The sequence below is a fragment of the Strigops habroptila genome, chromosome 2 (assembly GCF_004027225.2).
Source record: "Strigops habroptila isolate Jane chromosome 2, bStrHab1.2.pri, whole genome shotgun sequence".
In the NCBI taxonomy this organism is placed as follows: Eukaryota; Metazoa; Chordata; class Aves; order Psittaciformes; family Psittacidae; genus Strigops; species Strigops habroptila.
In genome coordinates, this window is record NC_044278.2 from 119,048,743 (window position 1) to 119,059,867 (window position 11,125).

General features: G+C 45.6%; 1 protein-coding gene across 11 annotated transcripts in view; it reads left to right on the forward strand.

The window, feature by feature from the left end:
* TENM4 (teneurin transmembrane protein 4) overlaps positions 1–10,815 on the forward strand; it is a 1,610,848-nt gene extending 1,600,033 nt beyond the window's left edge. For all 11 annotated transcript variants that reach the window (XM_030476261.1, XM_030476262.1, XM_030476263.1 and 8 more), the window contains one exon: positions 4,002–10,815. In XM_030476261.1, the coding sequence (XP_030332121.1) occupies positions 4,002–4,760 (759 nt within the window). In that variant the 3' untranslated portion in view covers positions 4,761–10,815. The remainder of the gene's footprint in view (positions 1–4,001) is intronic.
* Positions 10,816–11,125: the final 310 nt, after the last annotated feature.

Below are 11,125 nucleotides of genomic sequence, written 5' to 3' on the forward strand. Positions count from 1 at the left end.
GGATATAAAGAAACTTGGAAACATGTTCACTTATTTCACATCTTGGATCCTTGGTGGCAAATTAAAGCTTTCAGTCTCACACTGGAAGGGAGTATTTAAAAACAACAGATGATGCTATCTGGCTATGGTATTTCAAATCCTCAAGAGGTGCTGGCAAAATGCAAGAGGCTATTTGGAGATCTCTGTAATGTGCTGTTCTCTTGAGCTCTGTGCAGCAGTGAACAAATCATGAAGGTCGTTCTCTTCTCTCCAATGGGTTGTTAGTAGATAAAGTGAAATGTCACCTAAGGACATCTGATTAAAAAAAAGCTGTGAGGAAAAACAAACCCAGCATATTTGTCACTCATATCTAGCAACAAATATTGAAATGACTGTGAGTTCCCTGCTTCCTCCCCTAAAACTGGTTTTATAGATACCTTGCTAAAAGCAGCAGCATTATTTTAGAGAATACCACATGCCATTGCAGCATTTTCTGTTCCTTTTCCTTGCCAGTTCATTAAAATGAGTTCTAAAATGAAACAGAAATGGTAATTTCAAAGTCAGGGACACACTGCCTCTTTAACTACATATAATCTGTTTGCCTCCACCCCCTTTATATTCACAGCAGAGCGCACAAGCTAGCTGTACGCTGGTGTGCCTGGATTTGTTGGGTTTATTGTTTCAGTTGGATGTGTTTGCTTTTCCTTTAAAAAGGTGCTGTTCTCAGATACTCTTGTTTATCAAAGAAATGCACTCAAAAAGTTGTTTCAAAGTCATCCTGGGCTCATTTTCAAGATAATAGAGACGTGTTTAGTTACTGTAATAGTGAAGTGATGATGATATTCAGCATTACAGCTTTGCATGTGTCTGATCTCCTACTTCCCAATGTGACAAAAGATGGGGAGAACCCAGAAGGCCTGTAACCAGTCCCCAGTGGAAAACCCTTTGGGGTGTGATTTTGTTCCTGATTAAGCACCTAAATTTAGGTCTCTGCTTGTGAACTGGGTATGCAAGCTCCCATTATAGCCAGCAGAGATCTACAATGAACTTGGTTGCTGATGCCATTTGAGATCATAGAATACTAGAATCATAGAATCCTAGAACGGTTTGGGTTGGAAAAGACCTTAACGATCATCTGGTTCCAACCCTCATGGACAGGGATACCTTCCACTAGACCAGGTTGCTCAAAGCCCCATCCAGCCTGGCCTTTAACACTCTAGAGTTTCCTGGACTTCCTCATATCTACAGCATGGATTACCTGTTGTCTAGGGCAACAACTGGTACCCCAGCAGGGCTCCCCATAGTGTCAAAAATGATGTTCAACACCACCCATTTAGGTGACTTGTCAGTAGAGCCCAAATGACATTTCAGATTATCAGCTTCTAGGAGCAAGGAGTGAATTCAAGACTTAGACATGTAGATGTAAGTGCCTCCATGTGTGCTAGATGTGTAGTTTGCCAGCATCTAGTTCATACAGGCAGTGGTGCTCACTTGAAGGGCTGTCCACCAGTTACAGATTGACAGATAACTGCTCAGTTTCTTTGCCAGCTAAGGTGGTTCAAGCCCCCAACTTCACAAACCTTCCACTTCCTGTGTCCCTGACGCCTGGAGGTCAAGAGATTCCCAATTCTGTGGCTTTGGTCAATCACTGGTTTTAGCCACTGGCACCAGTGCCAGTCCTACAGTTGTGCATGCAACATGAGAAACGCTTTCCCAGTGTAGAGGAGACGTCCTGGATGGAGGCCAAGAGGACATCAACAAGGCAGTTAGCCTAGTATCCTATGTGGGTGTCCTCAGGCAGGAGATGACAGTGTCTAAGACAGATGATCTAACAGCCATTGCTGTTAGATCATGTGTAATCCCTTAAACTTCCAAGTCCTGCCAGTAGCAGGGTGGGTGCTGTTTATTTTCTTTCTAAATGGCATCCAGATGAACAGTAGAGTGGTGGAAATTGTATGAGTTCATATAGTATCACAAAGGCAGTATGCAACTAGGCCAAGGGAAGGTCCAGTAGTCTATTATTGGGTCACAGATTGTAATAAAAGAAAATAAAATTAAATTAAAATAAAATAAAATAAAATAAAATTGACCATAAAGTGGAAAATTGAAAATTACCTCAGGCCAGAAGGTCCCAGTCATGGAGCTTGAGGAAGGTGTTGGCTGTGATACCTGTAGTATCAAAACATGTACCAATCAGGCTGCCATCCACCCTGAATTAGTAGCAAACCCAATGGCAAACCTCTGAGTGAGCTGCAATGCTAAATCCTCTATTTATTTAATGCTTTGAGACCTTTCCCTGGAAATGGCCACTGTGGAAATGAGGGTTTATTTCTTTTCCCTTGCCATGCTACAAGTCATAGTTGAGAGGACCACGCTGAAATGTCTGTGTCATCTGAATTGTCTTAGAGTCATAGATTTATAGAATCAACCAGGTTGGAAAAGACCTTCAAGATCATCAAGTCCAACCTTTCCCCAGCACTGCCAAGGCCACCACTAACCCATGGCACTGAGGGCGTCATCTACACGGTGTGTGAACACTTGCAGGGCCGGTGACAACAGCACTGCCCTGGGCAGCCTGTTCCAATGCCTGAGCACCCTTTGGGGAAGGAATTGTTCCTCATCTCCATCTAAACCTCCCCTGGTGCAGTCTTCTCATCTGAGCCTTTAGCTTGTGGATGGTTTAAGGCATATCCTTCATGGATGTTAAATTTCCTCAAAATAATTGGGAGTGCAGCAAACTTCTATTTTTAGCCTGTTTTTAATCCCGGATGTGATTCCATTATCAAACTGAGCCGTTGGCAGTGCCAGGAGAGCTTTTGTCATAGCATCCTCTTGCTTTTGTGGAATTCGAGCAAATGATTGTTCATGGAGAGGGGTCTGTAAGAAGTTTGTGCTGCCATGAATTGATGAGAGCATTTCCAAAGGCATTCTGCAGTAATGATGAGCTGCTGACTTGCTGTGTGCTGGCTCTATTATACACTAACAGCAAAAGTGACTTTGTATTGTACCTGACTGCAAATGATCCACGCTGTTATCTCTCAGCAGTTTTGCTTCAGTGTAAACCAAAACTCAAGCATCAGGTGTGGCCAGACTTAGCTCAGGGACCCTGATGCACTGTAGAGCGTTTGCAGGAAATAGGACTTGGATTTAGGGCCTTCCTTGAGTTTTGAACAACCTGCTTTGGCAAGGTCGAAATGGGATGTAGAAGGTTTATGACTACTCTGAGGGTCATACCTGTGATGCAGGGCTTTGGAAGGTAGCACAAGGAGTTACAAAGTGAAGTGAAAATAGAGAGAACTTTACAAATACTTCCAGACTTTTTCACAGAAAACCTGAAAGTCTTTTATAAAGCACCGTGGCCACAAGATGAATGATTTCTTATGTGCAGGTGAAGAACACTGGAGCACAACATAACTGCATGTTCAAATGGTAAACCTCACACCACTGAGGCAAAAATCCTATTCCACCCCTACATCGTTCAGTCTGTGAGATTAAATGCAGTTCAGTTTATTGAAACAGTGAGTATTAGGGGGAATAATAGTAGAAACATAGAATGGTTTGGGTTGGAAAGGACCTGAAGATCATCTAGTTCCAACCTTCCTGTTACAGGCAGGGATGCCTCACATTAGACCACGTTGCTCAAGGCTCTGTCCAACCTGGCCTTGAACACTGCCAGGGATGGAGCATTTACCACTTCTTTGGGCAACCTGTGCCAGCACCTCACCACCCTCACAGGCAAGAACTTCTTCCTTATATCTAACCTGAAATTCCCCTGTTGAAGTTTAAATCCCCTTGTCCTATCACTGAAGTCCCTGATGAAAAGTCCCTGACGAAAAGTCCCTGACAAAATGTCTCTTCCATTAAAAAGAATTAAACATCTGAAAAAGTGTGATAAGGGAAAAAACTGAGCTTCTTAATAGATGTTACCAAGATGTTCTGCTGGTCTCCAGCATGCTAATAATGCCTTTGAGTCATCAGGCTTCTCTTTCTAACACATCTTTCTCTTCTTTCTCTCTGCTCAGTCAATTTTGGGGGTCCAGTGTGAAGTGCAGAAGCAATTGAAGGCCTTTGTCACTCTTGAGCGCTTCGAGCAGATCTACAGCTCCAGCATCGCCGGGTGCCGCCAGGTCAAGAAGAACAAGAACTTTGCCTCTGGAGGCTCTATCTTCGGCAAAGGAGTCAAGTTTGCCATGAAGGACGGGCGCGTGGCCACCGACATCATCAGTGTGGCCAACGAGGATGGGCGGAGGATCGCAGCCATCCTGAACAATGCCCATTACCTGGAGAACTTACACTTCACTATCGACGGGGTGGACACGCACTATTTCATTAAGCAAGGGCCATCGGAGGGTGACCTGTCCATCTTGGGCCTCAGCGGCGGGCGGAGGACCCTGGAGAACGGCGTGAACGTGACGGTGTCCCAGATCAACACAGTGCTAAGTGGAAGGACTAGACGTTACACGGACATCCAGCTCCAGTACGGCGCGCTGTGTCTAAACACTCGCTACGGGACCACCTTGGACGAGGAGAAGACCCGCGTCCTGGAGCTGGCCCGACAGCGCGCTGTCGCCCAAGCTTGGTCCCGGGAACAGCAGAGATTGCGGGATGGGGAGGAGGGTGTTCGCTCATGGACAGAAGGGGAGAAGCAACAAGTGCTAAACACGGGCCGGGTACAGGGCTACGACGGCTATTTTGTGATCTCAGTGGAGCAGTACCCCGAACTCTCAGACAGCGCCAACAACATCCACTTCATGAGACAGAGCGAAATGGGCAGAAGGTGACAGAGAGGGGCGATGTGGTGACTTCTTGCCAAAGACAGCTACTCTTTTGTGGCCACTTAACCTGACTGTGTTGTACTCAATCCTTTTTCTAAACTGAACAAGGCGGGAAGGGGGGGGGAAGGAGAATAGAAAGAGAAGGAATAACACGGTTGCACTGTAACTCATGCAACATACCTTTTTTTTTTTCCCTCTCTTTAATTTGGCCTTCACACGTTTCTTTGCAATGAACAGAAGGTATATTTTGCCGTAGTGTGGTCACAGTGAAATTTACTGTCTCTTGTCCTTATTTTTATTGGGTTTTTTAGTTTCCCTCCCCCCATGTGAGGAATTTGAAGTGGGGAGTCCTCAACGTCCGTCCTTTAGGTGTGAAGTGTGAAATGGGTGTCTGTGCTAACTTGTGTCATCCTAACCCTTTCTGAGTTGGGGCAGGGACAGATAGCCTTCCACCCGAAACACGGGGAGCCCGCGGCGAGCTGGAGAGCTCTTCCTGGAAAGAAAGGAGACGGAAGACAACGCTGATTCCGATACTCCGAAAGTGACCGTCCGAATCATGTGCCTCAAAAGAGACCTTACAAGTACTTTTCACGTTTCACTTGGGACATAAAGTGGGGTTTTTCTGGGGGGCTCCTGCTGAGCAGAAGTAGATTCTAGAGGCAAAGGAGCTGATTATATTAACTTGCAAGATGATTCTCTTCCTTCCTGAACTGGAATAAAGAAAGGAAAAAAAATCAGTCTTTTTTTCGTTATGAGAGTAGATACTTTTGGGTTTTTTTTTTTTTGTGTGCAAATCCTGGTTTTAGTTTAAAAAACCTAGCAAAAGCCAAGAAAGGGACTCCTGCTCTATTGAGAAAAGCTAAAATCAATCCTCTCTCTCATACATAGAGCTGTTCTATAGGTGGATTTAATGCACCCGTGTTGTACATTTGCTAATGGCATAACTTCATTAAATGTATAGTGTTTCAGTACATGAGGCTACGTGTTTAACAGTCCACTGTGCTGTATCTGATAAAAGCAGTTAATTTTTAGGAAGCTGATTTGAATTTAAAAGTAGTTAGAGTATCCCAGTGACATACCACTGAAAATTAGAGCGAGCCAAACCCTGCTTTTCCTCATTCTGGAGCTTGTATTTATTGGCTGGGAAATGCAGTTTTGAGTAGCATGCTGGCAAAGTCGTTTATGACTATGGCAGAGAAATGTCTCCTGGGGACTTTGGCAGCAGGGATTTTAAAATGTTTAATAAGTAGCAACAGCTTGTGCGTGGTGGGACAAGAAGAAGAATGTTGGAATCAACCCTCTCACTGTTTCTTACACGAGCTCGAGTTAAACAGAGAGCCCAGTTGACTGTTAGCAGTGAAGAGAGGGGGAGGTTGAATGGAAATGCCCACTGCAGAGGGGACCCAGTGCTTTAACACGAAACTGCTGACAAAGTTACTCAGCGTGCTCATGTGATTTGTATTCACAAAACCTTCATGCTCTGGTATTTGCAAGAGTCCTTGAAATTCAAGGGAACAAGGAGATGAGTTTAGCATCCTCTTCCCTGCCTGAACCAGTACTGTGGTAGCAAGGGCCGTTCCTGCAGGCAGAGGTGTCACCCCATATCTTGCTGGAGCTCTGGCTGGAGATGGCCAACCCTGGTCCCAAACAGACGTCTCTATCACTGCCTCCTGCACGTGTCCCGGCTCTAGGAGCTTGCACCGTGTCTCTCTGGGAATATCTCAGTCCTGATCTGTTGTTTCCTTCATTCCATCCACTTTGGTTTTGGCTTCCCGGTTCTGCAGAGAGATAACCGGACATGGGCAAATCCATGCCAAGGCTGTTTCCTTACTCGGATCCCTACAATGCACCCTTGTCCCCAGAGCCAGCTCCTCTACACTTGTGCCACTGCCACTGGCATCCTCCAACACAGCTCTGCAGGCTCTAGCCCCCAAGATAAAGCAGGGGTGCATTGGACATGCAGTCCTCAAGCAGCAAAACGTTGGCAGCCCCATGCTATCACGGTTTCCCCATAGATACCGGCTGCCAGCTCCGTCTGCCTCGCCTGTCTGTTCCGGGGTGCTTGCCAGGAGGAAGATGATGGGATGGAAATTCCCCCAGCAGACTGTTCTTTCTCTAATTCCCTATCCCCTACCCATCCATATGGTCCTGATTTTCTGGTGGTCTCTCCTGCTTGCAAGGGTGATGATATTGGTGCTGTGTGCCCATACTCTGAACCACCCCTTGCTGCAGGAAACCATTATTACTTTGGCAGGAGTGAATTGCAGGCAGCTGGAAAGGGTATCCAGCTCTGGTAGAGCCAGCTGGGAGGAGATGCATTGGCTGGGACAGCTCTAGGCTTTGGAAAGCAAGTAGTTGCTTCAGGCAGCTGCCTGCCAGGGATGGTTAAAAAGCCATGGCCTTACCTCCTGCCATGCTGGTATCAAACTCTTGGCAAGCCTTGGTTGCCCTGAGGATGCACCGGTGGGGATTAGGGGCAGTGTTAGCCAAACCAGCAGTTGCCACCTACTTGAAGGAGGCAGCACCCTCTTCCCAGGGCTACCCAGCTCCCTGCTTCCCCCTCCCTGAGTCACACCAGGGACAAATCCCTCCCAGAACTTCAACCTCGTGATGGCTTTGAGTGTCTAAAACAGCATCCATGGAGCAAAAAACACCTGTGGGAAGCTGGTATAAAGTCCTGGTGAAGACCTGCAGTGCAGAGAGAGCTTGGTGTGCATCCCATTTACACTCTGAGTGGCTCCGAAGAGAAGTGGTGCTTCTGTATCCCTCCCCATCCATGTGTTACAATGCTAAGAGGAGTAGTGGAAGAGTAAATGGGCCACCTTTCCACGCAGCCAAGGAAAGGGATTCGAGTGTGAAATATTCCTACTGGAACCCTGCCAGCCTGAGATGGCACCTCTACAGCCTTACACAGACTCTTCAGGTTATTACATGAGATAATGACTTTGGGGAGTTCACCCAGTTTTCAAGAGTCTTTTGATGCCACTGCACATGTATGGCATTCCTAAATCTGGGAGCCATCCTGCTCTGCACCATGGTGAAGGCAGCTTGGGATGTGTTTGTCAGCATCGTCAAGCAGCAGTGGGATGTGACAGCACCCATCTGCCTGACAGATCCGTGGGGGTCTTCTCATGGACCTGCACCCAGTGCAGGAATTATGGACATTATGTCAAAAAAGGGGGAAAAAAATTATATGTAGAAGTATATATATATATGTATGTGTTGCTTCTCTCTTTATCAAAACCCAAAAAATTAAAAGGCGCGACTGTCTGGTGCTGGGGACAAACCTGTCCAAAGACAGCTACTACGTTCCTTAATCCTCAGCCTCTGTGAAAGCTTTCCACTTGATGGCAAAAGAAGAAACAGTCCTAAATTTAACCCTTCATTAGTGAAAAATGGTTTTTCTACAGCATCTCAAGTGCGTTCTTGTGGAAGTTGCAGGAATGGGCTGTGGACACAAAGACCCATGAGGGACTGCACTCTGCTGTCCACAAGCCAGGCCATGGCTTGACCAACCCTTCTTCCTTTGCTTGTGAGCAGGGGGTAGCAAATCCTTGCTTCTGAAGATTGGGAGATCCTGGGTGCAAATCCCATAGTATTAACCCCATGTCTCATTACTCTAGATGCTCTTTCAAAGGCCAGTTGCATGCCAGACCACCTCCAAGAGATAATGTCAATGTGGTCTCATGTGCTTTTATGGCTCGACTTTGAGAAGTTCCCTATTTTCTGGACTCCCAAGAAGAGGAATCACCCCTCCACCAAAATGAATTTCCCTTCAAGATGCAAAGGTGTAGCTTAAATTACTTTGAACTCCTGGGCTTGTCTCCAGTCCAAAGAGTGATGAGAAGATTGTGGCCAAGCTTGGAGAACAAGGTCCAACAGTCTGGAGCAAGGTCTGCAGCTCCCGATATGAGTGATGGACAAAGACCAGCATCTCAAGTCCTCATTAGCTCATGGAACTGGTACCAAAACATCCTCCATTTAAAGCAACAACAGTGATGGGACCAACTTACGTGGCATCCAGACATGAGCCAGTGCCATGGGGGCTCTGCAGCTAACAAATGTCCTGCATAGACAGCCTGAGAGGAGAGGAGCAAGACTGATTTGGCACAAGAAATGCCTCAATGTTTGTTTCCTCTGAGCTCTTGATTTGATTTCATTTTTTTTCCCTTTCGACTGAAGATTGGAGCTTGGAAAAATCATTAAGCAGCAGTAACCGGAGGGAATCACGCAGCTCATCATATCTTTGTATCACAGCTATTGATCAGAGCCGTGCTGAAAATGGGCCAACAACTCTAAACAGCACCAGGCGAGAGCCAATGAGACAAAGGTCGTTATAAGCCCCGATGCTTGATTCAAGTTTAAAAGACACAGATGATTGGGAGCAGTCCCTGAGACACCATTTGGCCATAACTTAGAAACAGTGAGGGATTTCTGTAATATATCTGTAGTTGCTTTATTGAGCGTAGGGGATCGGCGCGAGATTCTGCTTGGTCTATTATACAGGCAGCATAACCAGAATAAATCAAAATTGTTAAAGAAAATATATATAAAAACCCCTTAATAAAGTACTTTTTCAGCTGTGACTTGTAAGTGTCATGATGATCGATGGCAGCCCAACCCATTATGCAAAGACAAGGCTCTTTACATGAAATTTTGGAATCCAATTTTACGACGTACAGAGAGGGCCCCCCTTGTATTAACGGCACAGGAGCCTGGTCTGATTCCATCTCTGTGTAATTGAAACCAGGGCCAGAGACCTTGCTTAGTCCTATGGCTACTTTTTAAACAGGGAGGAGACATATCATGTTAATAATGGAGCTAAAAAGATTGCTTTGCTTGTTATATCTTATTAGCTTTATCTCCTTGCTCTGGTGGCACTGCCAAACCTGGATACTGTGCCTCAATGCCGGGGCTGGGGTTTGGTGGGATAAAATCTGGCTCCATTCAGCCGGCAGCATCCTCCATCCCAGGGTGAGCATCATGGCTTGGGGCACTTTCGCTCCTGTTTTTACAGTCCTCTGTAGGACAGCAAGTTTTTCAGCATCTCTTTTTATTATAATCACTTTTTATTATGATCAATAAATAGATATCTGAATTCCCCTCATACACCGAAGGATTTTCATGAGTTTTGTATAAAAAACCAAACAAACCAGCTTTTTGTGGGGTTTATTTTCATCTGTTGGGTGTATTTAAGTAGAATTACTGACGACTGTAGAGCAGATTTTAAACAGGCACCATGGGGACATGCAGCATCCCTGTTTCACTCCTGCATGAAGGGCCGTGCGGTGTCCCTGGGGCCATTTCCTGCGGCACTTCTCCATCCTTGGTTCATAGAATCACAGAATGGTTTGGGTTGGAAAGGACTTTAAGATCATCCGGTTCCAACCCCCTGCCATGGGCAGGGACGGCTCACACTAGAACCCGGCCCACCCAATGGAAACCTTTTGTGTCTCTTGCCTGCTTTCCTTTAATGACCATAAAACTTTGTGTTCCTGACAAAGTATTACATGGCTCAACTGTTAACTCCCATCCCAGAGGTCAATGCTTTCTGGGCAGTGGAGCATAGAAAACCACAAGTGAAAATTAACTAAGAATATATATACATATATATATATATAATTCTTTTTTCCCTCAGAAACTGTTCAATAGAACTTTCCAATAGAACTTTTGGACAGTTCATGGATGTTGTTTAAATAATCAATAAAAGAATCACACTTTTCTATTAAAAGAATAAAAGGTTTATTATGTGTGAGGACTTTCAATGCAGCTCCTACCCGGAAGAGGACTTTGTACCACAGCTGCATCTGTAAGCCCAACACCGAAGACTCTTGTCATTACCCTGTGTAATAATTTTCCTGAAGTCTGGAACTAATTTCTTGAGGAAATTTTTTTTCTCGACACTTTGTGTTTCTAAGACTGTCTTCTTGACTTGTGTAAATACAACCGGGCTGTAAATAAGTGCAGATGTAGATACCTTCTAGAAAACAACGAAAGCAAACAGACAGAAGTGACCGTGTGTAGCCTTCGGTGACAAATAAAAGAATATTTTGTGTTTAAATTGAGGGCTTTTCCTCTTTTTCCTGTGAAAATGTTGAATTTCTTCACCTCAGTGTTTGGTCCTTACATGGGAGGTGGACATGGTGCAGTCCTGTGGAGAAGGACTTGGGGTGTTGGGTGATGAGAAACTGCACATGAGCCCAGAAACCAAACGTGTCCTGGGCTGCATAAAAAGGAGCGTGAGCAGCAGGTCAAAGGAGGTGATCCTGCCCCTCTGCTCTGCTCTCGTGAGACCCCACTTGCAGCACTGTGTGCAGTGCTGGTGTCCTCAACATAAGAAGGACATGGAGCTGTTGGAGCAAGTCCAGAGG